Here is a 27999-nt window from a genome sequence, read left to right as displayed (position 1 = left end):
CATAGTTCAATGCATTTACTCAAAGTTATATTTTTTTGGTGCTGTTGGAAGTAAATAAAAACAGGAAGAAATCAATGCAGGACTTCATGAGCAAAGAAAGGATGGATTCAGGTGATGCAGAAGTTTGCCTTCTCAGGGGAAGCTTTCCTGAAAGGATTAATTGCACATTTCAAACCAAAGGCAATTCATTAGGAAGGTTGCTTGAGGATATACTTAGCAATAAATTTTACGCAAAGCATGGTTTCCTTGCATGTTGGCTTTATCTGGGATTCTGGAAGAAGAAAACCAAATTTGCCTTTATCACGGAGCTCAAAGGCAAATGTGTGCTTGATGCCTGCGTTGTAAGCCCAGTCTAAAGAAGAACCTGATGTTGGGTCTGCAAAACAGAATCAGTAAACATTTCATTAGAGGCAAGATTATTTTTTTAAGACATGGAGATTGTTGATGCAGAAGAGATAGCACAGTTGGTGAAGTATTTGCAGTGTAAAGATTAAGTCCTGAACTTGGATTCTCAGCACCCATAAAAGAGTCAGATGTGGTGGCTCATGCCTGTAATGACAGTGTGTTGATAGGGTCCCCAGGGCTTGTTGACCAATGAGTGGCCTTGTCTCAAAAAAATAAAGTATAAAACAATAGAGAAAGAAACCCAGTGTTGGCTTCTGGCCTCCAAACTCAACACATACACACACACACACACACACACACACACACACACTCAAAATTGCATGTATAAAATTAACAATAAAAGTACTTATATGTATGGGTAATTGCAGTAATGTCAAAATAGTGTAAACAGTACAGAAAGCACTTACTATCTACCATATATTTAAAATATGTACCACATTCAAAACTTTTAATTTTTTCTTTCTTTTATTACTTTAAAATTAGTGTAAAAATATAAAGTGATTTCATTATGACGTTTTAATATATATCTTCTTTTACACCTTTTTTCACACTTTTGATCTCTTGTCATTTATACTCTCAGAGAAAATCGTTTACAGTTATAAGACCAAGAAAATTCAAGTTAGTTACTTTAAGGATATATTTAATACTCTAATTTTAAACTTTATATCATTTTTGAAACTTTACTAAAGTTGTCATTATTTGGAAAAATGAGTAAAGATATAAACATCTACAGAGAGGTTTCTCTCAATGTGTATGTGTGTATATATTTACAGTGTGTATGAAAATGCTTGCTAAATATAGGTGCATACACATGTTATATAGCATACTCAAACAACATACTGTTAGTGCATGTATATGTTTTCCTTTATACAGTGCAATAGTACTTTCATGTGTAAAATAATTGATGTTTTATTATACACTTAATTGATACCAATATTTTAAGTTTGAAAAAGAAGAAGTTAAATATTTTATAAATAAAGAAGGGATATTTGGGTCGGAAGGGTTACAGTTCAATTATTCAGTAACTACTTATGGCCACTCATATGCCCAATAGACTTTACATGGGCTGAGCACAGTAATGAATCTATCTAATTCCAACAGTACAGAGATTTAAACAAGAGCATGGTGTGAGGCCAGTGTGGGCTACATTGTAAGACCTTACATCAAACAGAAAAATAAACAAAAGCAAAAACAAACTTAAAACAAAAACACACTACCTAACCAACCAAAACAACCCCCAGAACAATACATTTATTTGTCCAAGAGAGGGCAGACAATACAGGGTTACCAAGGTGACTTATTGTTTCAGGATCTTTCAATTTAAAGAAGAGACATAGGGGTAAAAACCTTAGTGTAGAGCACAGCTGTAATTACCACAGGAAAGGAGTATGACTTGGTAAAGATTTGAAAGAGAAGCAATGTTGTGCTTGGTGAGCAGGACTCATACTCAGACATGTCAAATTCCACTTTCATTATGCAGATCATATTCAGGAACTAAAGAAATATATATATACATATATATATATATATATATATATATGTATGTATATATATATTTCCAGGTGGAAGTAAAGAAAGACATTCTGGCAGGTGAATACCAACAGTTAAAAATCCAGGAGCATTTTAGGGACCTGTGAGGTCTGTTTGGGCTGGAGTTAAATAAGCAGTGAGTGGGAAATTTTGTAAATTTTATAGGTTCAGACTGGTTTTTTTTTGAGAGGCAATAGGCACTTTCATATTCTTTATACTATATGCAATAACAAGCCTTGGCAAGGAAGTCTAGACAGCAAAATGGTAGGCACCATGAAGTGAAAGGCAGAGAGAGCCAGAATAGAGACAACACACCAGAAATAGCAATGGGGTAATGGATAGCCTAATTTGATAAAACTGTCTAAAATTTCGATCTATGTAGTGGGAAAAATCTGTATTGCTAACAAAAAATTGGGTGAAGTAATGAAATGGGAGGACCAAAGAAGAGAAAGGAAGTGGCATTTGGTCTTATTAGGGAGACATTCAGGAAGGAGGCTAGGGAAGTCAAACTGTTACTAACAAAGTGATATGTGCAGAGGTGATGCATATATACTTAGGATTATTTCCTTGTTGGTGGATGGATGTTTGGTTTTGCTGTGATACTATTTGATAATTAACATAACTTCTTCTTTTATTTTGCTTAATTTTTATTTTTTTATTTCAAGCTGTCTATATAGTTAGATTAGAAATCAGTTTTTTATTGTTTATATTCAACTATATAATTTTTTCAGTGTCCCTCACTTCCTCACCCTTTCCTTCTACCCTCTCTCAAGGTCCCATGCTCCCAATTTATTCAGAAGATCATGTCTTTTCAATTTCACATGTACATCAGATCCATGTATGTCTCTCTTACGGTTCTCTTTATTGTCTATGTCCTCTGGTGTTATGAATTGGGGACATTTTTTGCCTTATGTCTAAAAATCACTTATGAGTGGCTTTACATGAAATACATATAATATTTATTTTTCTGGGTATGGGTTACCTCACTCAAATTGATGTTTTCTTGATCCATCCATATGCCTGCAAATTTTAAGATGTCATTTTTTTCTGCTGTGTAGTACTTCATTGTGTAAATGTACTACATTTTCCTTATTCATTCTTTGGTTGAGGGGCATTTAGGTTGTTTCCAGGTTCTGTCCATGACAAATAATGCTGCTATGCACATAGTTGAGCATATGTCCTTGTGGTATGATTGAGCATCCTTTGCGTATATACCCAATGGTATTGCTGGGTCATAAGTGATCCCACAAATTCTACCAAGGAACTTCTACAACTCATAAACGTCTTCAAAAATGTAGCAGGATACAAGATTAACTCAAAAAATCAGTAGTCCTCCTTCACACAGATGATAAATGGACTGAGAAAGAAATCAGAGAAATATCACCCTTCACAATAGCCACAAATAAAATATTTTGGAATAACTCTAACCAAACAAGTGAAAGACCTATATGACAAGAACTTTAAATCTTTGAAAAAAGAAATTAAAGAAGACACTGGTAAGTGGAAAGATCTCCCATGCTCTTGCGTAGGTAGAATTAACATAGTAAAAATGGCAATCTTACCAAAAGCAATCTACAGATTCAATTCACTGCCCTTCAAAAGCAATCCACATACAGATTCAATGCAATCCCCATTAAAATCCCAGCAAAATTCTTCACAGATCTTGAAAGAACAGTACTCAACTTCATATGGAAACAACAACAACAAAACCAGGATAGTCAAGACAGTCCTGAACCCTAAAGGAACTACTGGAGACATCACAATCCCCGACTTCAAACTCTACTATAGAGCTACAGTGCTGAAAATAGCTTGGTATTGGCATAAGAACAGACAGGAGTACCAATGTAACTGAATATCAACCCACACATCTATGAACACCTGATTTTTGACAGAGAAGCAGAAAATATAAAATGGAAAAAAGAAAGCATATTCAACAAATGGTGCTGGCATAACTGGATATCAACATGCAGAAGAATGAAAATAGACCCATATCTACTTCCATGCACAAAACCCAAGTTCAAATGGATCAAAGATCTCAACATAAAACCAATCACACTGAACCTCATAGAAGAGAAAGTGGGAATTACATTTGAATGCCATGGCACAGGAAAACACTTCCTAAATATCACCCCAGTAGCACAAACATTGAGACAAATAACTAATAAATGGGTCCTTTTGAAATGAGAAGCTTCTGTAAAGCAAAGGACATGGTCAACAAGACAAAATGGCAACCTACAGAATGGGAAAGTATCTTCATCAACCCCACATCAGACAGAGGTATGATCTTCAAAATATACAAAGAACTCAAGAAATTGGCCATCAAAAGAACACATAATCCAATAAAAATGGAGTACAGACCTAACAGAAAACTCTCAACAGAGGAATCTAAAATGGCTGACAGACATTTAAGGAAATGCCCAACATCCTTAGTCATCAGAGAAATGAAAATCAAAAACAACTCTGAGATTCCCTCTTAAACCTATAAGAATGGCCAATATCAAAAAACTAATGAAAACTTATGCTGTAGAGGATGTGGGGTAAAGGAAACACTCCACCATTGCTGGTGGGAATGCAAACTGGTACAACTACTTTGGATTAGAAAATTAGGAAACAACCTACCTGAAAACCTAGAAATAAGTTTCTTATAGATGACACATTGATAATAAAAGCAAGTTATCTTTAATCTTTACACAATGAATTTTAGAGGAAAGAATAGTTTTTGATTCAATCATGAGGACATGTTATTATTACATTATGTATGAAGATATGCATATATCTCTTTTATCCACTAACCTATCTCTTCTCTCTACTTCCAGTCCACTATCCTTTCCTCCTGCACTTCTCAGCCTTTTTCTGTTGTTATTTTCTTTGTATTTAGAAAGATTCCTTTAGCAGTTATTTAAAGGTAGATCTGAAGGTAACAAGTTTTCTGTTTCCTCTGTCTATTTCCCTTTTTGCTCATCTGTAGTACCTAAGTTTGCCAGTCCTTTATTTTCAGCATCTGAAATTACATTGTTCTTTTTGATCTTCATGGTTGCAATGGAAAACAGTCAAATAAATGTTTTGGGGTAAGTCAGAAGACACTTTTCTTTGAAGGAGTGTATAGGAATCAATTCTAGTTCCATGTCCTATTTATGGTAAGGTTAGGACCTATGACAGGATAACTAAAATACTTTCATTAACTTATAGCTATAACTCCTTTTAATCTTTCCTTATATTGAAAACAGATTTTTTCTCACATAATATATCCTGATTATGGTTTTCCCTCTCTATACTCTTCCCAGTTCCTTCCCAGTTCCCCTCCATTTGGATCTACTCCCTTTCTGTCTCCAGTTAGAAAACAGACAGGCTTCTAGGGGATAATAATAAATAAAATATAAAAAGATAAAATAAAAATCAACACATTGGAACTGGAAAAGAGAGACGGTGAAAAAAGCCCTAGAGAAGGCACAAGACTCAGAATTTTAACACTCAGTAATTACACAAAATTATTAAGCTGGAAGTGATAATATAAATGCAAAAGACCTGGTGCAGACCCATGCAGGTCCTGCACATGCTGCCTCAGTCTCTGTATTTCATATAAGCTGTGCCTATGTAACTTAGAGGACATTGGTTTTTTTTTTTTTGGTGTACTGCTTCCCTTCTGGCTCTTACACTCTTCTTGCCCTCTCTTGCACAGTGTTCCCTGAGCCCTGAGGGGAACAGTTTGATGGAGACATCCCAGCAACTATAACTCCTGCTATAAGAAGAGAAATTACCTTGATCCACAGAGTTTGGTCTTTGGAAAAATAAAATAATGTTTTGATTGTTCATTTTATTATTTGAAAATAAGAAAGCTTATTTTCACAAATAAGTCACAAAAACCAAATTAGGAAAGTCATATGCACAGCAGTGAGGACTTTGGTTTTGTTATAATTTAACCTTGTAATTCCCTCGCCAGTCTTTGTAACTGGGAAGGAGTATTTGCTCATGGCTTGGTGTGTTTTGTGAGGATTAATTTAGATCATGAGAATTAAGTGCTGAGCCTAATGGCTAGCATATTAGTTGACAAACAATTACAAATGATACTTAGAACACATTCTGAGACTTGACAAGTTATTTCCTCCTGTTTTTGAGAATGGAGGTTTATATGAACCTAGCCATGCTCATTTTTAACTTATTGTCTGTGGCTGCATTTGAATTATAATTCCCCAGTTGAGGCTCTATTGAGTTTCAATAGAGCCTATTCTAGTATTAAAGTCAAAACAAATAGCTGACCTTGTGGAAAGTTCATTGATTCCACGTAGAAAGAAAAAAAGATAAGAAAGTTCTGTAAGGCTAAGCAAACTAAGTAAAAATCCAATAGCAAGGAAAGTCTATAATATTTTTGAATGTGTATAATATTAAAGCATTAGAAATTGTGATGAGGATCTAAATAAAAGAAGAGAACTCAAACCTTACCAACTCCTTTCTTACTATACCACACATATTCATTTACCTGTAACAGGAAGAATGGATCAGAGGGAAAAGAGACTATGAGTCAACACATGCACTTACTATAGATTAAGGGGAAGACATTACTAGAATGGAGACAAGGACAAAGGAGAGAAGATTCAAATCAACTTAAATAGATGAAACTAGATGCTGCCTCTGCCCCAATTAATTCTTGTTCTGGCAAAGATTAAACATTCTGTTATGAAACAGAACAGTAGATGAAGTAAGCTATAAATTTCCACTGATTTAATAGTTTATCTTAATTTTATAGGTTTGTAGAAATTCATTGTGATTTGTTTCACAAACTGTTCTAACTCAGAAAACAGGCAAGCCTGTCTTTCAGGTGCACATATAATGTAGAGCCTCTTGCAACAGCTGGAATCTATAATCTACAAATTTGATAATTTTATTTACTAATAACATAGAGATAGATAAACAACCATAGTAAATGAGAGGAAAAACTTACACATTTTTGATGCTATTGGGCCATAGGTGTAACGGGTTTCATATCTAGTTGAGAGAACATCAGTCGCAATTCTTGAAACCTTTAACTAGAGAGAAAAGTGAGATTGGATTACAGAATACTATATGAATACATTTTTTAGGAGTTAAAAACCAATTTTACAGGTTATTTAGTATTGGAAGATCAAAATAATATAATTGACTAGGTAAAAATATTATCAAAGTGCAATCAATATGGAATAATGTTGCATTTTATCTCTTTCTCTGTATCCTTTTAGAAATAGTTTAAAGATTTGTATATAAATGTTTGAATATTTTGCTTATATGTATGTATGAGCATCACACTGGTGCCTGGTGCCCATGGAGGTCAGAAGAGAGTAACAGATTCCCTGTAACTGGTGTCAGAGGGTCTTCTGTCTCTGTGTTGCTTTTATTGGTTAATGAATAAGGAACTTCTTTGAGCCTACAGCAGGGAAGAACAGAACTAGGCAGGGAAAGCTAGACTGTAGGGTGGGAGACTAAAGGGTGGAGTTAGAGAGAAGCCATGGGGCCACCAAAGACAGATGCTGAGAACTTTAGTCAGTAAGCCACAGACACGTGGTGATACACAGATTAACAGAAATGGGTAATATTAATATGTAAGTGTTAGCCAATAAGAAGTTAGCACTATTGGGCCAAGCAATAATTGAACTAATATGGTTTTTGTGTGGTTTTTTTTGGGTCTAAGACAGCCAGGCGGCTGGGAACCAACAAGCAGCTCTCCTCTGACATGTAACTGAAATTACAGACAGTTGTGAGCTACCATGTGGGTGTTGGGACTCAAACTCTGATCATCTTCAAAAACAAGTGCTCTATACAAAGAAACCATCCTTTTCTGGTGTGTCCTTTCTTTCAGATTCTCTTTTGGATTCATATATTCAAAAATCATTTTCTTCCATCCCTTTCTCTGTAATAAGTTCATTATTGATACAAAATTTTCTCTACTTGTGTAATAGAAGAAATGTAGTTAATTCATTTTTTAATTCTTCATTGACTAAACTTGTGTGTGCCATTCATGTGTGGGAATCTTATTTAGAATACTGCATAATAGCCAAACACTTGACCACTGAACTGCATCTCTGGTATAGCTTACTCATCATTAAAATGGTCCTGTTTTTTAGGGTTTCTCCTGGTATGGCACTTATTCATATTTAATCAGTTGCTTGTAGTAGAAAAGTAATTGTTGAAATGAATGCTTATGAATACAGTATTTAATATATTTGAACTCCAAATGATTGCTTTTCCATTGCTATGTATAATGTATTTGATTAAGGAATTTATTTTAATTAATACATAAATAAATATGCTGCTGTGTAAAACTTTCAATTTACTCAGAAAGACTTGCTATGTATATCTGTGTGCATTTTCATCCCTACCTTTCTTTCACAATATGCAACTGCCTTGCTGTATCTGCACAAATTAAATAACTTATGGGTTAAGTTTCTTAGCTAGATTGGATCATACACTACAGTGCAATTACAGAATACTAATGTATTTTCTTCATGTATAGATAATTAATGGTTTCTTGAAATCTCAAATTTAGCTAATATTAAATGCCACTGTGAAGAATACAATTGAGTAAGGTCGAGATAAAAAGTATGACCCAAATTTCTCTTAAGTTGTTTTGAAATGTCTGAGTTACAGCATTAACTATGTCTGCTACCTACTATGCAATTTGGGACACCAGACCTTGTATGCTGCCCATCTTTTCTTCTACAGTAATTCAGGAGAGTTACCTATGTATGCAGGTTAACTATGTGTTTATGGTGTTTTTTCTAAAGCTTATATGATCAAATAAGATGCAGAGAAAGAAAAATAATTTTAAGTGGATCACTGATTTGAAATGATATCATATTATTACTGACAGAGCACTATAATATTCTTGTGTTTTCTATATAGCAGAAGAATTTATTGTTTCAGATTATTAATAGGGAAAATTGTCTTGGCTCTCTTTCTGTCTGGGTGTCCAAAAATTAGAACTAGCTGTCTCTGCTGCTCAATTAGGCTTTTACTTTGCATGGTTTTATAGTATAACCCAAAAAAGTATTAAATACTATTGTATTAGAATTCTATTTTACTGTATATATTAGAATTCTATATCTAGATCATTCAGTATTAGAATTCTATTCTAGTTGGTCTAGATTCTTTTTCCTTATAAATTTTTTCTTATAATCACATATAATATTTTATTGTGTTTATAACTATCAAATAAAATATTTAAAGATTTAACTAAAGAGTAAACTTCACTAGTCCTAATTTTTGGTATTTAAAATGTGAGGCCTTGGTTTGGTGGCAAAAGTGTATTTCTAGAATTTGGGAAGCTGAGGCAGGGTAGATGGTGAGTGTAAGTTGAGGGTCTGTCACATATTGAACTCAAGGCCAGTCTGAATTACATACTGAGACTTTGTTTCTAAACAACCAACCAACCAAAGTGAAACCATTTTAGCATACCTCAAAGCTGTTAAAAAAGAGATTCAAAATTAATGATGGTGTAAATGTACACACACATATGTGTATGCATTTGTATATGTATGTATTACATACCAGATCATCATAGTTGGGTGGCAGTTTGGATGTATAGCCATACGGAAATAACAGCACTTGGGAGTAGGCATGAAAGGTGATATAAGCCTTGATTGAGTTCTTATGTCTTCGAATGAAGTTAGTGACAGCCTTTGTCTCTTTTTCAGACTCTGCTGCAGGGCCCCTGTATACATGCAGGCATGGGTTTGCAGTGTTTGAAGAAGCTACAGAAGAAATGTGGATGAGATCACAATGCTCTGCCCACTAACACCACCCCTGCCTCTTTTGGTTCAACTAAAGTTTAAGACATGAGATATCTCCAGTTACGTGGTCATTAGAGGTTTTGTGGACATATGTCCCATAGATTGTGGAAATATTCTTAGCCTTATTTGTCATCCTTTTTCAGGTTATAGTAGAAACACAAGCATCCCAAGGCTTAGAGCCTAGATCTACACCAGTTCCATTCGACCCAGCTCTGACTATTGAGAACAATATTGTAAATCTCCTGTCTTGAGCCCAGGTTTCTTCAGTTTCTTTCAGGAGAAGTCTGTCTAATGATTAGGGATAACAGATGCTATTTCAATATTCATTACAGTAGAATAGCGTTAAAAGGTATGGTGACCTTTTACAAACCAAGGTAGGTAAAAAAGAAATGCACAAATTGGGGCAGAGGTATAGTCTCTCTAATGTCTGGAATGATAAAATTGTGTGTGTAGAAATGAATGCATCGTCTGAAGTAACAGGTATAACTGATCATTGTTTTTCATTGAGCCGCTGAAGAATCATTACTTGTATGTCAGTTTTAACCACTGGTATTTCTCAACTTCTATAAAGTTAAAAAGTGGTAAGGCCCCAAATCACCAAAATATCTGTTTGTGTGTGTGGTGGGTTTTTTTTATGTTCAGTAAGAGGTGACTCAATAGATATGTAACAACTTTTCCTGTTTCCTCCCACAGAAAACCTTCGAAATCTTTCCATGGTACTGATGATTATCTTCTATTTAAGAGATAAGGAAATCATCACTAACTCAGGGGATCTCTATTATCGATGAAATAAATAGGTAATTTATTTAAACTCATGGTCTAAATGAAAAACCACTTTCTTGACAACAGATCTGCAACTCACAGTTCCATGAGACATCGAAGTTCCTGTTGAGACCAGTGCCAATGCAGGTAGAATTCTTGTTCTTGGAACGGTTTTTTCTCCACATTCGGTCCTGCCAGAAGGGATATCAGAGTGTGGACACATGTGAAGCTGCACTATTCAGAGTTACTATCTCAGATTTTCTCTGTATGGTTTCTACAAGTTTATTTGAAATATCTGTAGCAAACCTGATCTCCTTTATTATAAAGAAATGCTTTCTTACAATACCTAATTTTTAGACACAATTTTTAATCTTAATGTTTTTAGCATTGATGAAAATTTTCCATAAGTTTATGGAAAATGGTTGATTAGTTTTCTGTATTAGAAAGTGACCATTACCTGCCTTGGAAAGAAGCAAAACATTCATATTGTTTTAGTAATACCCTTGCAACCAGAACATCACAGTTGATCAATGAGCAGAACATAAGAAATTTGGGAATGATCAGCCCTAAATGGTACTTTCCTTAGTGGGATACCTGTATCACACTTTTCCCTTTCCTAGGGGAAAGAGAGATTGGAAAGAATGTGAAGAGCCAAAAGAGGTGGTTGACATCAAGAAAACGTTTTCTAGACACAACAGGGCAGACACATGTGAACTCATGGTGACATGACAGCATGTACTGGATACATCAGACAAAAGTTCAGCATCAAGTGTGGAGGTGGGCAGAAAGTCCCTCCCTAACTGAGGAGCTATTGACATTTGATTGCTGCTGGGAAAAGAGAGTCAGTTTTCTTTAGTGATACTGGGTATATCAAGCACTCCAGGGCAAGCCCCATACTCCAGAGTAGTCAGCTGACACAAACTGGACTCCACGATTTTTGTTTGTTTGTTTTGCTTCATTTTTTAAGAGAGACAGAAAACATGAAGTTGGGTGAGTATGGATGTGAAAGTGATTCTGGAAAGAGATGAGAGTGGGGAATAAAGAAGATAAAAGTGTATTGTATGAAATTCTCAAAGATTAAAGAAAAAATATTTCTTAAAAATTTTAAAAGTTACTTTTCTGAATAGGAATCAAAAATAGTCACCCAAACTTTAAACATAAAAAGCAACAATGCATGTGCATTAAAATCAGTGACTAATACATTTCTTAAATACAATAAGTGTATATATAGAACAGTACCTGTGTCCATGACCAAATATACCCATCTACATTGAATACAGGCAGAATGTAAAAAGTCATCCGGTCCAAGAGTTTGGTCATGATTCTGTTTTTTCCATAACTCTTAGTGGCCTAGACGGGATAGAAAGTGAGGTTGCTATTGAGAAAGCTAGATTCTATTAGCCATAGCTACCACTCCTTGAGTTGTTTTCCAAGGTTATAAGACTTTAAACATTTTTTAAAAATACATAAGGATAAATGACCCATATAGATTATAGGGAAAAAGCACTTAACAAATGCAGGGGCATGAACTGAAATGAACATTCTTCAAAGGTTCTCTTAATTATCCATAATGAATACTGCTATAACCACAGAAGAAATACAATAAGGTGGAAGGGGATGACGCCAGGTACTTGATAAGGTAATTGTCCTGTGTTCCTGAAATAAATATAGCTCAAGTCTGTGAACCTAGAAACACAGGAATGTTGGAGAAGATTCATAAATATTTATAAATATGACTGAAGAAAAATCATTTTCTGTGCTGTAGATTCAACCCAAGTTCTTGCACATATCAAGCACATATGTGCTGTTGATTCATACCTCCAAGCCAGAGAAATTCACACATGCATGTATGAACAGGTGTGTTGTGTGCACCTGGGAGTGAAGGCCTGAGATTGACAGCAGGTTCAGGTCACCACTTTAATTTTTCTCTATTCTCACTGAACTCAGAGCTTGACCATTTAGCAAGAGTGAATGCCAGAAGACCCCAAGGATCATTTGTCTCTGCCCTATCCGAGTCCTCTCCCCCAGTGTTAAGATTGTAAGCATGCACTTTGCCCATTATTTTTTACATAGATACTGAGGGTTGAATTCTGGTCTTCATGCTTGTGCAGCTAGCACTTTACTGACTCAGTCATTCTCCTGGTCTCACATGATTAATAAAAATCTCTGGCAATGGCATATGCTTCCTAACAATCACAAAACATTGGGTTCAATTTCTAACAATAATGATAAAACAGAAACTTAAATGTCAAAAATTCAGACATTGGCCTGTCAGTATTTCTATTTTCTGGCATAAATTCTAACAATTGTATGAGCTTTCTGTGGCTATCAAAATTCTCAGAAACAAAAACAAACAAAACCCCTCCCCATTCTTGGAAAATTCTTCTCAGGACACGTGCATGCATGCATGCGTGTGTGTGTGTGTGTGTGTGTGTTTCAGAGACAGAGACAAAGGGAGAGAGGAAGTGTGCGTGAAGATCTCATCATGTAGACCAGAACAGCCTCTATCTAGTTCTTTTGCACAGCTGTCCCAGGGCTGAGATTGACAGCATGCAGGAAATTCCTTGCAGTCATAACACTTTGTATTTGTTGGTTAAGAGGAGGTTTTGGCCTTTAGTTGGAATTGTCAAAATAACCAAAGTTGTAAGTCAATATTATGCAGCATCTTTCCTAGTGAATGTATCTGTGGGTCCAACATTCATTGCTGTGGGTGTTCCAAAGTGCTATGTGAAATAGTTGGTGAAGAAAGTTAAGATAGGATGTGTCAAATACATTGTCAGTAGATATTCAGAAACATACAAATTAGATCTATTAGTATAATACAAGCTGTTTCTCAGTTGAAAAGAAGTTAAGTAGGAAAACCCCAAGTTTGTATATGACCAATGAAATAAATTAAGCAAACTAAAAATTTATGTTCTGAGTTTATCAAAGAAAAATTTTCAGTTTATAGCATAAAAGAGGTATCAGATTATTATATAACTGCAGGATAAATGTTAGTATTACAGCTAAAAGAAGGTGTTTTCATTATCAAAAACTTTCGGGTAGAGTTTAAGGATTTATAAAATGATGAGTAAATCTCAGGCCTGTATTGCTAGCAGAGGAAAATGGAGATTTCTCTAATTAGGTGGAACATCTCTCTTTTGGAAAAAAATGTTGTCAGTCAGTAAAGTCTGGAGACCAGTAAGAGAGAAGCTGATTGTGACTGGTTCACTTACCTGATAGACAAACCACTGGCAGAAAGCTGGGGAGATCCATTCTCGTGCATGAATGCCACAGTCCATGAAGATAGCCTTTCTTTCTCCATCTTTTTTCCCAATCTGTTAAAATAAGGGATTATTTTGCATTAGTTCACTTTTTAGTTTCTTATCATTCAGTAATTCATTTTCTCAATTATTTTCCTTGTCTATTGTTGAACATGAACCATGCTTATGCTTACTATCCTCAGGGAAGATGATGGCAGCTACTCTATCTATACATAATTCTTCATTTACTACAGGACAATTTTTTTTTCAAAAATTTTTCCAAGGTTTCAAGTTGCTTTTAAGATTTTCTAAAAAGCAAACAAAACAAAAACAACACATTCGGGGGATAGAAAGATAGTTAAAGTACTGCTCTCACAGTGGGTCCGAGTTCTGTTCCCAGAGCCCATATCTGGCGACTCGCTACTGCCTGGAACTCCAGCTCCAGGGCAACTGACTCCTCCTTTTACTCCCCTGGATACCAACATTCACATGTACATATCCATATGCAACTATTCAAGCAAATGCATCCTATAAAGGATAAAATGTATCTTCAGAAAATGAAATGTAGTGTCAGTGAGAAGGCTCAGTGGATCAAGGCACCTGATGCTAAGCCTGATGACCTGAATTCAGTCTTTAGGATTCATATGATGAAAGGGAAGAACTGACTCTGAAAGTTTGCCTCTGTCATCTATATGCTCGATGACACACATGCAACTACACACATGTACACACACATGTACATACACACACACACAAATAATAAAAAATTTAAAGCCTACAACCTCTTCTTGGACAGGATGTCACATGCATACCTGTAATCCCAGCACTCCCGAGTTTCAGGTCATCCTGGGGTATGCAGCAAACTCAAAATTGTATCAAAAATATCTATGTTCCCGCAAAAATGAAATAGCAACCACACTATATATTGTTTTCCTTACTCCATTGTTAATGTTCTGTGCTAAGAATTTTAAAGATAGCTCATAAACTGGAAGCATTTAGCCTGGGGTGTGGCCTAGTACTGTATGTTAAGTGGCCTGGTACTGTATGTTAAGTAAGGTACAGGATCTGCATCTGGTATTTGAAATGTTTCTGTTTTAAATGGAGTTCAGATTTAGTTTGGGTGGATGGAGACACTGATTAATGGAGATATATGATGTGGATGCCTTCCTAGGTATTAGTGAGCTGCCAGGGAGCACAATCTTTGTGTCTACAGAGTCTGGTAGTAGTTGAGTGGCGGTTCCTTCATGAATCCTGATCTCTGATAAGCTCTAGTCTTATACATGCGTGATATTTAACTTTTCATCATGATATTCATTCACTAGTTTCATTCCATCTCAATAGATTGGAAAGAGGTGTGTAGACAGGGACACGGCAAACCATTATAACAGAGTTATCCTGTGAAATATTTCTTGGTTTGCTCATTATGTAATCTCTAGTAAGTGCATGTTCCTATGTTTTGATTGCATCAGAGATTGTAATAAATGTTCTTGAATTGACATTCGGAGTTTAAACTTTCAAACAATGAAATGATTTCCAAATTTAAATTTATCTCAGCTATCACTAAGTGACTTTTGTGCCCATGTTTTAAGATAACAAGCTAATTAGTGGTTCTTTAATTGTTTTTACCTTGAGAACATATAGTGGATTATCTTCAAAAGTTGATCCAATTTTGATTCTTGACACCATTTCAGGATATTTCTCTACAATTTTTTCAGTCCAAGAAACAATCTTAAGAATAAAAGAGTTAGCTTTTATACATTATTAGAAGTAAAGTATAGGAATGACTTTCTTCACTAGTCAAATTATAATTCCATGACATGAAATAAAAATAATTTGGACTTGAATAAAATTTAAGCAGCATCTTTAATCCTCCAATTTACCTTTCAAAATAAAAACATTTAAAAACAGAAAAAAAGAACAAAATCAAATTCAAAGAATTAAAATAAAGGAAAATTACCATGGGCAAAAGAACACAGTCATTTAAAAAGGACTATACTAGGCATTGTACACCATACCTTTCCCCAGTCATTGTATTTTGCATAACTGTGCCTTCCTGAGACTTCATCAGTCACATCGAACTGTTTCTCTATCTCTTCTTGTAGATCGTGTATCAGAATTCTGTTTGACAGCAGAATGATAAAACACATTTATCACATGAACATTTTATCACAGGAAAGAGAACATTTATCTTTCATTTTCAGAAAGTGCCTCTTCCTCTCATCTATCTAAAATAAATCCCATTTTATGATTGCTCTGCCCTAGTCATCTCCTTTAAACAAGTATTGTGTGGCGTCTGTTTCCCCATCTATCTGGGCTATGTCTACCATTATGATAGTTCTGGATTCATGTTGCTATTCAGAACTTTTAACAACCTTGCCCAGAAATAAAGATTATAGTAAATGTACATTATGCTTGACATTTCAAAGAATTTATATGTAAAATAATTCACTAATATGGTTGATATTTCTTATATGCTTAAATAGTATCATTTGCTCTATGTTTAGTTAAATAAAAGTAATTATTTCTACTGCTTTTTTAACTTACAATGAGCAGTGGCATGTTTGAAACCATACATCTGACTCAGACTGTATCTATATAATGCACCCAGCTTCCAAAGTACACACAGGCACATCTTTACCACCTAGGCGGCAGTGAGTATTCTCATGCACAAATCTACAAACCAGATTTTATTGCTTAGCTTTCAAAATCTGGGGAGAAAGTTGAATAACAACAATGATGGTAATAAAACTGGAAATTCAGCATTTAGCACAAACCAAGTATTTTTCTAAATTTTTTGTTCATTAAGTCACTTCATCTTTTAAAGGAATTCTTACCCTCATTTGACTGATGACAAACCTATGGCACAATGTCTTCAAATACGTTATCTAGCGATAGAGCTAGAATATGAGTGGCTAGGGGGATTTTGAGGGGGCAAAAAAAGAGTCAGAAAAGGTCATTGAGAGGGTGAAACTGTTGGGGTCAGAAAGCTTATGCCTCCACTTTCAATTTTCATCTCTTCTTGCATCAACTCATCTCACTGTTTCCAAGATCTTATAGATTGGAGTATTTCTGGCCACATAAGGTCAATATGTATTGAAATTTCAGTGTTGATCTTTCTTCCAAACTTCTAAACACATCAAACTACTAACTCTTAAATTTTCTCTTGTATTCTGATCTAAATGTGTTTAACATGGTCCAGATTCTGTTTTATATACATTGTTTGATCCTGTTAATGTTATTACCATATAACAAAGAAGGAAGCTGTTGCTCAGAAATACTATATGCTTATAATTTGTAACTTTCACACATTCATTTGTTTATTTATTGAGTGTGTGTATGCATATGTGTGTGCATGCATGCGTGTATGTTTTGTGTGTGTAGAAACCAAGGGAAACTTGTAGGAGTCAGTTCTCTCTTCTCATGTGGATGTCTGAGACCAAACTCAGGCAGACAGACACATCAGCAAACTCCTTTACTCATCCAACCATGTTGCCAACCCTGTAGTTAAAGGATCTGTGTATTTGGAGTTGGGAATTAGAATCCAAAATAACTTCAGCTTTGTTTCAACAGTGCTATTTTCATTATGTGCATAAATATTTTAATGTATTTTTTGTTTGTGGATTTACTATCCAGGATCATGAACTTATTCTTGAAACTCATGTGTAGACATAGATTGCTTGTTCATTTCCTGGTCACCCAGACCCAAATAATAACAGAGAAACTGTACTAATTGCAACATTGTTTGGCTAATAGCTTAAGCATATTTTAGCTAACTCTTCCATCTTAAAATAACCCCCTTTTTTATTAATCTATGTATTACCACTAAGCTGTGGCTTACCAGTGCCGGCATGTTACTCCTTTGGCAGCTACATGGCGTCTCTCTGACTCCACCTTTTTTTTCCCTCTATCTCTGCTTGGAGTTCCCACCTTATTCTATTCTGCCCTGCCATAATTTCAAGGCTACTTTTAGAGAGTCTAAAAGAAAGGTAAGAGGTGAGATATCTATGGGCCAGTGTCTGACTGCTGTGTGTGTGTGTGTGTGTGTGTGTGTGTGTGAGACAGAGAGAGAGAAAGAGACAGAGACAGAGAGAGAGAGAGAGAGAGAGAGAGAGAGAGAGAGAGAGAGAGAAGCGGAGCTTGTTAGCTTGTTTTATACAACTGGTCTGGGCTCTCTTGATGACCATGTTATAGCAGAGCTATTTTAAAAATATACTTTTAGATTTTATAAAGTTAGATTTTGATAGTTTCCTAATTGGGTTACCATGTGCATTGAACTCTGGATTTGATGACATGGATTTCCTAATGTCTGAGGAATATCATACAGTGAAAAATAAACCTTATGGTATAGACTTGTTCTCTAGAGAGAGGGAGAGCATCTGATAAGAGTCTTCATTTCTCCATTGCACTGATGTGTTTGTGTGTGGGAGCTTACGTACACATGCACGTGAATGACCTTTCCTCTTCCTGAGCTAATGAAAGGAACCAACCCTGTAGAATCAGTCACTCCTCATAAAAATCCTGTGAAACGGCTCCTTTAATATCACATTTTAAATAGTGACAAATAACCAATTTGGATGAGCCTGGGCACAGGCAGTTTGGCTTCAGAATGTTTTTCCTACCACTCCACTAATCATTTTTATTTTATTTTTATAAACCATGATCTTTATTTCTTGCAGCCAAGCTCACATGTCTAAGAAATAACAGCTGTATGTTCAGAGTAGGAAGAAAAGTGAATGGAATAGCACTCTAAGTAAGTCATTAGCTTTATCTGATTGAGGCAAGTATTTAAAATGACAGATTTACATTTGAAACATGAATTTGTATCTGGATGAATATTATTAGGTAATCAAGCATTGACCTAAAGTGTTGAATGTCACTGTGTGAGCTTATATACTTGTACCTTGTAACTCCATATAATCTTTTGGAGTTCTTATTATGATTTTATTCTATCGTACCATCTTAGTTTTATTGAATTAACAGCTTGTTTCTGAATTAATTTTTATGAATAACTGTATTTTCCAATTTTAATTTTTGATCAAAGAAAAGACAGTGTTAGTGATTATCTCAGTGTGAAAAATTATTAAAAAAACACATATGGTTTTAGCTGCCGTTGAAATGTGGTATCTGCCCCCTGGATCCCAATTCAGTATATGTATTTTTCCCATTTTCCAGTCTGCTTAGGCTTCTTAGTACATACTTATTATTTTTACTTTGTATTTGATCTTTTATGACTTTGTAAAAGTATAAATAAAAAGAAACTAACATGCTAGTTTAAAATCAAATCAGTTTTAGTAGCTTAATTTTCTTAAAATTAAAAAATACCATGCATAGGTGCCTTAGATGAAATAATGGTCCATGTGCCCTGTTTAATAAAGAGTGTCTAGTCTGTGAGTTATTGCCTTCAGCCAATTTCTGCGGCTTTAGTCAGCTAAGCATTTTTCTTAGAACTCTCCTCTGTTATGGACTGACACCAAGTAATACACATAATTCATTTGCAAATAAAATTATGTACTTGGGTACAGAATTTTAAATGTTTTTTGTTTTTACAGATAGCTTTTCATATTTATATTTATGAGGGAGATATTTAATTACCTGTCTTCCACATGTCTGAAACAAAATAGAGACACTTTCTGGAAACACTGTAGTAAGTAGATAAATCTAATTTTAGTAAATAGTTTAGCAGTTTGCTTCTTGATACAGGAAACAAACTCTCTGGGTCTCAGATGAAGTGACGCTTGTGAGGCTCTCATTACAAGGCCACTTCAGATAAAAGAGGCCCGCATGATCCAAGAGGGGAAGGACAGTGCCTGATTAGATGCATGGTGTCAGCCCCTTGCCTCAGTCTTCCTGTGGTTCACATCATCATCTACAGTCATGTCAAACATTGTACACTTTGTCTGCGTTAGAAGAGTAATAAGGAAAGCAGAACTCTTCATTTTTGACCCTGCTGTTCAAACCAGATTATATAGAATTTTTCCTGAGCACTACTGTGTTTTACTTTGGGCTAGATACTTTGTGAAAATTAAGTAATACTAAGAACTTTCATTATTTGAACCTCTCTCTTTTGCAGTTTAAGTCTTTTTCTATTGCTTTGATTTTGTTGAGGTTAATTTTTCTCTCCTAAAGAATAAAGTTAATTTATTGATTTCTCTCTCTCTCTCTCTCTCTCTCTCTCTCTCTCTCTCTCTCTCTGTGTGTGTGTGTGTGTGTGTGTGAGAGAGAGAGAGAGAGAGAGAGAGAGAGAGAGAGAGAGAGAGAGAGAAAGAGAGAGAGAGAGAGAACGAGAGAGAGAGAGAGAGTGAATATTTTTTATATATCAGGTCAATTTAAAAAAAAGACAGTGCTGATCATTACAATTAGTCCATAAACCCTGACCTGTCATCAGTTATGACGACATGCCCCTTCTTAGGCTGCCCTGCTTGTTCACATCTGAGCCCTCTCCTTATGGAGCTGCAAGATGCAGGTTGCTGCCATTTACTCAGGTCAGAGCAAATGTAAGATGGAGACTGAACTGCCAATAACCTTATCACCTCCATAAATGTACTCCAATAGTCTGAAAGAAACTGTGAATTTTATCTTCTATACATAGTACTTTAGTGTTTTGTAGTTCCAATTTTAAAGTAGTTTCATTGTATGGATGTAACTGTAAAATATTTTGTTGAATGAAGTAACCCATATCCAGGAAGACAAATGCCAAATGTTGTCTCCTACTTGTGAACCAATTCTTTAGATGTGAGTAGATCTGGAATAAATACAGAAGCCTGGGAAGTAGAAAGGGAGAGGAGGACAAACAGGGAGAAGAGCTTAACCTGGGGAGGTTAAAGAGAGAAAGCTGAGAAAACTAAAACACTAAAATATTTGAAAAAGCTGTAGAAAAGCATATTGTTTTATTAACTTATTAACAAAACCCTCAGTTCCAGACAAGGGAAACATCTCTTCATGCTGTTGGTCAGGGGATCCAAGTTATACCCTTCAAGACAATACAGGCTATTCGAAGGTAAGACCTATTGCTGAAGACACTACACACTTCAGACACATGACTTGCTGAAACTACCTGGAAACTTTCTCCCTGAGTATTAGATTGTATAATATCAGAAGATGTATATAAGCTTCCAATGGAGAGAAACAGTCAACAGTCATACATGTTTGAAAAAATCTATGTACCATAGCAATGATCATCTGGCAAGATATCCCCTAGTAACACTTTTATCTTTCTTCCTGTCTTTCATTTTTTCTTTCTTGCACTTTTAATGGTTGTTGCTATTTGGTTTTTTCAGACAGGGTCTTTCTATGTAGATCAGGTTGTCCTTGAACTCACAGAGATTCTCCTGCTTCTCCTCCCAGAGTGCTGGGGTTAAAAGCATATGCTACCATGCCAGACCACTGGCACTTTCATATTAAGGATAAACAATAGCTTTCTAGTTGGGCTTAAAGCCCATTCAATAGAAAGCAACTCATTACTGATACTGTAGACCTAGTCAATTCCTATGGCTAGAGAGGTCATAGAACCTACCTAGAGCAGTGGTTCTCAACCTTTCTAATGCTGTGATCCTTTAATGCAATTCTTCATGTTGTGGTGACCTCAAACATAAAATTATTTTTATTGCCACTTCATAACTGTAATTTTGCTACTGATATGCATCATAATGTAAATAATTTTGAAGACAAATATTTTTCCAAGGAGTCACATTGTGCACGTTGGGAACCACTGCCCCAGAGGAAGATCTATTACTGCTATTTCTTATAAATCAGTATAGCTTCTAACTACATTTTAAATCCCTATCCATATACCCAATAGACTTGGCTCACCAAAGAAGCTTCATTTTGCAAGAGGTGAAATTTTGCAAAGATCCACAGCTGGTAAACTGTGGGGTGCTCAGCCCTAGTTTGTACATCTAGGATACAATCTTTTCAACTAATTTTTGAGGACTTGGAAGAGAAGGTGTAAGAACTGTAAGAACTACAGGATCAGGATTTCTGCTGAAAGATAGTGACTTCGAGACACAACCAGTTTTCTGCACCTGTGAAATCCCAACAATATAATTGTCTACACAAGGTCTGCATAATGACCATAGCAGTAAAGACAACAACATGGGTGGGACAAACTTTGCTAGTTGAAGAGCTACAAGAAGTCTATAACTGCTGAAGGAGAGATGATCACTTTTCTTCAGGGATGAGGCCCTTGATAGGTCAAATAGTCCTATGTGGTCATCCCTAAATACATGTGCCTATGAACAATGCTAAGTGATCGCAGTAAGGATGTGTGCGTGTGTGTGTGTGTGTGTGTGTGTGTGTGTGTGTGTGTGTGTGTATCAATAATTATAGAAGACGACGTCATGAATTTCGGAGGCTGTGGATGGAAGGACTCTGGAAGAGTTGGAGGATGGAGAGAGAGGGCTGGAAATGATGGAAATACAGTGTAGTCAGGTATAAAATCTACCCTCAAAACCTCAAAGATTTGTAAAACATCCCCAAAACTTCAAAGTTACCCAAACTCTGATTATGAAACATAAATGGATATTTCTTCAGGACTTACTGATAGTTCATTTTATGTTGTTCCAAGATAGACTGGATAGTTTGAGAATCCTTCTCACTAACTCGGAAATCCACTGTCATATTAGCAGCGACATCATGAGTAGCATCTGGATACCAGAAATCAAGCTGTGGAGACAAGCCCATTGTTAGCTCTTGGTTTGTTTGTTTGATAAACATGTATATATTTAAAAAGTTGAATGTGGCCATGCACACCTGTCACTTCAGAGTGGTAGGGAATAAAAACATGAGGATTTCCAGGGCTTGTTGGTTCCTGGGTTTAGGGAGAAATCTTTTCTCAAAGAAAAAAAAATGCAAAGTGATAAAAACATTTGAAGATTTCTTCTGGCCTCTGTTTTTAGATGGGTATCATACATGCTACCCACACACAGGAGAACATGCACTACAGTAAATACAGATACCACACACACACTCACCACATATTATTCATGATAAAGTAGTGTAGAGTTCTGTGTAATGAATAAGGTAATGAAAAGTTTTTAGAGAAATGTATTTTAAAACTATTGAATATCAAGGAGCAAGAAAGAAAATTATACTAACTAGAATTTTAGGACAATACATTTATCAGAGAAAATAAAAGAGACAACTACTTTAGTTAATCTCCCTTTACTTCTATCATTCTGGATGTGAACAAACTTATTTCATAACTGATTTAACCACAATTGGCTGTCATCCAGCTTTTATAATTTTCTGACTCCTCGCATGTATTTCTCTGTGAATTCTGGAATTTCTGGAAGGTTTGTATTTGTCAAGAAGATATATTTTATTAACCTCTTTTAATTTTATTATTTTAGTAGTACATCCTTAATCAAATCATTGGAATTGATTGTTTTTTTCAGTGTTCCTTAAGAAAAAAAAATATGGCCATTAGGATTACTTGGTGAGTCCTGTGGATATAGTGAGGTGAATATGCATTCTTAGACATCCTGAGATTTCATAAGAGATGGTTTCCTCTTTACTATGTTCCCATAGCTGAGAATCTCAGCGATTTGATGAATAGTCTGACAAGGAAAGCATTTCGATTAAAATAGAGAAAAATCAATTTCTTGGTTCTTTAAAATAGCTGTCACGTTTGAAGTCAAGTGAAGTACAAATTCCCAGTCAGGGGGATGTGAAGGAGATGCTCAGTCTCTACCACCACACACCACCACCGAGATGTGAAGAAGATGCCCATTCTCCACCATTATACCCCACCTGGGAGATATGAGAACAGTATCCAGTCTCTATCATCACTGCAAGATTGAGGCATGTCCAAGTCGCCTTTGCTGTCTGCATGTTAGCTCTTGTGCAGTCCAATATGGGACAACATGATATTTTTATGAACCAATCAACACATCTGCTTACTTTGAAACATCACCATTACACAGTAACAAATCTGTGTTAAAGCAAGAAAATGTGGAGGAGGAATTTTAAGATCAAAGAACTGTTGTGACATTTATTAAGCAGTAGATGCAGAGGTGGATGCCACAGCAGTGTCATACAGGGAAGTTGTAAGAAGAGGTTTTGTGTGGCAGACAAAGCCAAATATGCATATTTCCATCAGGTAACAGCAGAGGAAGGGGAGGGCGTCCTAACAAAAAAGAGCAAGGCATCTTCTTTTAGGTTTTATGGGCTGATCTGAGTCTTGTAGAAACAAGAAGACTCAGCCAGATAAAAAATACTAGAAAATAACATTTTTCATGAGAAAACACATACAAGATGGTGAAATTGTGATGTCCATGAAACTCTAGGGTCAGGAAACAGAGAGGAGGGTCTTGTGCTTGATAATAAAGAGGCTAGCCAGGTGGCAAATCTTGGAGGACACTGGCTAAACCAAAACCCACAGTAAATGCTTTAATAGTTTTTTTTTTCAAACAAAACCAGAAGCCTGCGATATCCATTGCTGCTGCTGCGTGCAAGATTATAAGCTATATGTTACAGAAGAAGAGGTCGATGCTCCATGAGCATCTGAAACTTGCCTAAAGCCACAAAGCCAGTTTAGCTAGGATTTGAACCCTTGTATCTGGCTCTGAACAACAGGCTGTCCTCATAAACATTTTCAAATTAGGAAGCACAGCTTTCAAGTTTTAAGATTGTGGAAGGTGGAACCGAAACACGGGATGCTGGTGTGCTAGAGAAGGGACACCAGAATCACTTTAGTAAGAGGCAGGAAGGACTTGCCGTTGACAGCACAGAGGAGGTGATCCTGTGGCTGTGAGGAGTGCTCAGGAATTAGAACTGACAGAATTTGACTGATTTCACTGAAGAGATGAGTGTCACTAGAATGAAAGTCAGGCTTGGTTCTGGGTTTAAATCTGATTGTAATTTTGGCCATTTAACTTACTGTCTTTTTACTTCCGGTCCAGTGTTTCAAAGGTGTTAGACTGCAAACCTACTGGTAAATATGAAACAGAAGAAAGGTGACTGCGACAAAGAGTCTTGTGTAAAAGAAGTGGCTGAACCAGTGATAGAGAATGTTCCCTTTTCTTTTGGAGTTTAAGGAACTGCATTATAGTTAAGAATTTCATTTGACAGAGTAACCATTCTTGGCAAAGTACTTTACAGTCATCAGTTTATACTTGAACGGAAGTCTCCAGGAGAAATTGGAGCAGATATTGGGATGGGCTGATGCAAAATACAAACAAGAGGGAAACGGGGCAATGAGAAAGGTACCAACAATGTCCCTTGATTTATATATTTATTAAGAAGTGATTGCTTGTGAATCTGGAAAGAAAAACAGTGCTATTGAAAGAAAATAAAGTGGTGTGTGATCCAAATGGTGCCTGTCATTTCTACTTGTTTGTCAGTCTTTGGTGTCCCTGTGGTCATTGAAGAGAAAATAAAAAGAATATCTCTTACAGAATACAAAAGAAAGATGTAACACTCTTCTGAATGTTTTACCTCAATGGATTGGGTCAAGTCCTTCAAGACGCTTGCTTGCTTTCCATCCTGGGGTTTCACTCGGAATACCTTCTCCCTTCAAATAAGAGAAAGACAAAAATCAAAGAAGCAAAAATAAATAAATAAATAAACAAAAAAACCAAAAAATAATAAAAAGACAAACTAAACAAAAACTGAGTGGATTGTAAAAATATATTCCTTCATTTTCTTCTCAGTCAGAGACTGGATCAAAGGAAGGCAAGTTTACCTGTCAAAGCGAACATGAGCAATCACAAGTGTGGTAGAGATCACAACCATAAGCAAAGAGAACTTCATGGTTGTTCTTTGCTTAACCTGACCCTTCTACTGGTTTTATAACCTCAGCTTTTATCTCAAGGAGCAGTTGATTTCCTCTGGGGTTTTAAGGGATGAACTGTTCTTTCATCTCATGTTTTTACAGTTGGAAGGTGGGCAGGCATGTGAATATCCAAGCTTCTCTCAACGGGTTTTTAGTGGGTTTTTTTTTTTTTGGTTTTTCAAGACAAGATTTATCTGTGTAACAGCTCTGAATGTCCTGGAACTGCTTGATAGATTAGGTTGGCCTCGAAACCACTGCTTCCCAAGTGCTAGGACAAATGGACACCTGGTCTTTTCTACTTTTTTGATTATAGGAAATATATACTTCTTAGGGAAAGAATGGAAAGAAAATTGCTTTAGCAGGTAAATTGCCCAAAGTGATAAGATGGAGCTATTCATAGAACTGGGACAGGAATTTAGTTTTGTTTGTTCTAAAATACTAGCTTCTTAATAAGCTTGAACTGAATAGCAGATAAAATCAATTCATATGTTTAAATGCAAAAAATGTTAATATAGTTAATTTTTATGTGTATGTGTATATGTGTGGAGTGGAGTTTGTGAATACCATCACGTGTGGGGGGACCAGAGGACAACTTACATAAAGAACAGATTCTATCCTTCATCATGTAGGTCCCTGGGGATTGGAACTCAGGACATGGGGCTTGGTGGAAAATTCCTTTACATTGAACTATTGAACTAGCCTCTATCTTCATCTTAAAACTTACAATTATAATCTCAAATGAATTTGGGTGACTGTCAGAGAATTTTGATGCACAGTCTTAAGTAATGAAACTGTATAGAGTTATTGTTTGTTCTCCTCTCCTCTTCTCTTCTCTTCTCTTCTCTTCTCTTCTCTTCTCTTCTCTTCTCTTCTCTTCTCTTCTCTTCTCTTCTCTTCTCTTCTCCTCTCCTCTCCTCTCCTCTCCTCTCCTCCTCTCCTCTCCTCTCCTCTCCTCTCCTCTCCTCTCCTCTCCTCTCCTCTCCTCTCCTCTCCTCCCCTCCTTCCCTCCCTTTTTCCCTTCCTCCCTCCCCTTCTCTCTCTCCCACTTTCCTTCTTTCAGGTGGCAGAGACAAGTTACTGCCCAGGTGAGCCTTGAAATCAGAAACTTCCAGCCTCAACATTGTCAGTGCTGGGATTACAAGTACATGATACCGTGTTAAGCTTGATTACATATTATAATTATCAAAATAATAATATTTAAAGATGTCCTTATTATCTGAGAAAGAGTTAATACTCTGTACAAGAGTTTCATGTGTTCTCCCAAGAATCTTGTCTAAACTCTGAAGATAAGAACAAGGAAATTCTTACAGATGCTTTTTTTTAATGTCTTCATTGGTCAAAGTTGTCAAGGTTAGAAACTCTCAGAGCAAAGGCTTACTCTGTTGCTTTTCCCTGAAGATGTATTTAACAAGGGCAAACTAAAAAGGAAAACTTGTTTTTAGATTTAAACTGATACAAACTCACAATGGCTCCTATAGAATGGCTCCTAAACCTCTGCTGTACCAAAGACAGCAGGATTTTGCCTTTGCTCCTTGTCAGTAAAATAAGGATGCTAAAAAGATGCTGATGAGAGATGGTTGGGGTTAACTGTGACAGTGAATGTAAGGGAATTGGCATCTGGTAAAGACTATGCAGTGAGAACTCACCTTCACGTGCTAAGAATAGAGATTTACAGCTGGCCACTGTCAGGGAGGAACTGATTGGTATCAACCTGTATTATGTGGTAGAATCAAGGTGAGACAGTAGTAAGCTTTAGGGATGAAACCTCTGAATTTATGTTGATGTCTCCTACTTCAAAAAATGGAACAGTTTTTTTCTAGGCACTTTATCTTCAGGTTTAAAAGCCTCCAGTTGATCACTGAAAATAAATTTACACATTATAAGAAGGAAAGAAATCTTCCTTAATTCTGGCAGTCTCAGGTATTTTTTGAAGTTGTTTTTGTTGTTGTTGTTGTTGTTGTTTTATTGGTCTTAAAACTCTGCCACCAAGCGTGATGACTGAACTGGATCTCTGGGAACCACAAGGTAGAAGGGGAGAACTGACTCACCTAGGCTGTCCTGAGTGTCTGAGTTTTCCTTGTGTACAGTTGGGAAGAGACTTGATTTTCGTAGGGATCCAGATGATTTGAAGACAGCGGTAATCTCATGATAGTGCTCTGATAATAAACTAAGTGCACTTTGGATTTGTAATATCTATTGCCTGTTGATAACTCCATGTTTCTGAGTAATATTTTGGCCCACCATACATTCAGTGTCACTGCCCTCCCCCACTCTGCCAATCCATTTACCCTCGAAACAAAGGACAGCAGATATCAAGAATATTCAGGAACTCAGAATTTGTTATTCCTTGGCGGGCAGAGTTCAATATAGCTTCATATAGCCAAATCAAAGTTTATAAAACGGCTTGTCCTAAGTGGAGAGCAGGAAGGATAGCTGTGAAAACTCATGCTATTTCGAGATGGGCTGTGTCAGACTGTATTTCACAGGATAAATGAGTCTCCTCAAATTAAATGTTTAACACTTCACATAG

The 27999-nt window shown here is 36.1% G+C and overlaps 1 protein-coding gene across 1 annotated transcript; it reads right to left on the bottom strand.

Annotated features, from left to right (window-relative positions):
- Positions 1–5: 5 nt before the first annotated feature.
- Positions 6–25535, bottom strand: Cpa3 (carboxypeptidase A3). Its single transcript, XM_048452614.3, has 11 exons — positions 25380–25535; positions 25133–25208; positions 22236–22360; positions 15715–15817; positions 15326–15427; positions 13673–13774; positions 11697–11807; positions 10558–10648; positions 9454–9656; positions 6875–6959; positions 6–376 (listed from the first exon to the last, which is right to left on the bottom strand). Exons 1-11 carry the CDS (start codon positions 25445–25447, stop codon positions 189–191), a joined length of 1254 nt encoding a protein of 417 aa, XP_048308571.2. The 5' UTR covers positions 25448–25535; the 3' UTR covers positions 6–188.
- Between the last annotated feature and the right edge of the window lie 2464 nt (positions 25536–27999).

This window comes from Myodes glareolus, chromosome 20 (assembly GCF_982192425.1).
Source record: "Myodes glareolus chromosome 20, mMyoGla1.1, whole genome shotgun sequence".
In the NCBI taxonomy this organism is placed as follows: Eukaryota; Metazoa; Chordata; class Mammalia; order Rodentia; family Cricetidae; genus Myodes; species Myodes glareolus.
This window is presented reverse-complemented; position numbering and strand designations above follow the sequence as displayed.

Excerpts from the sequence above, each read along its gene's own strand:
- Cpa3 (XM_048452614.3), bottom strand. The coding sequence starts at position 25,447 with ATGAAGTTCTCTTTGCTTATGGTTGTGATCTCTACCACACTTGTGATT. Across the intron at positions 13,775-15,325 it reads ATCCACTATATGTTCTCAAG|ATTGGGAAAAAAGATGGAGA; the intron begins GTAAAAACAATT and ends TTATTTTAACAG. Across the intron at positions 9,657-10,557 it reads CTTCGATGTCTCATGGAACT|CTTCTTCAAACACTGCAAAC; the intron begins GTGAGTTGCAGA and ends TTTCTTCTGTAG.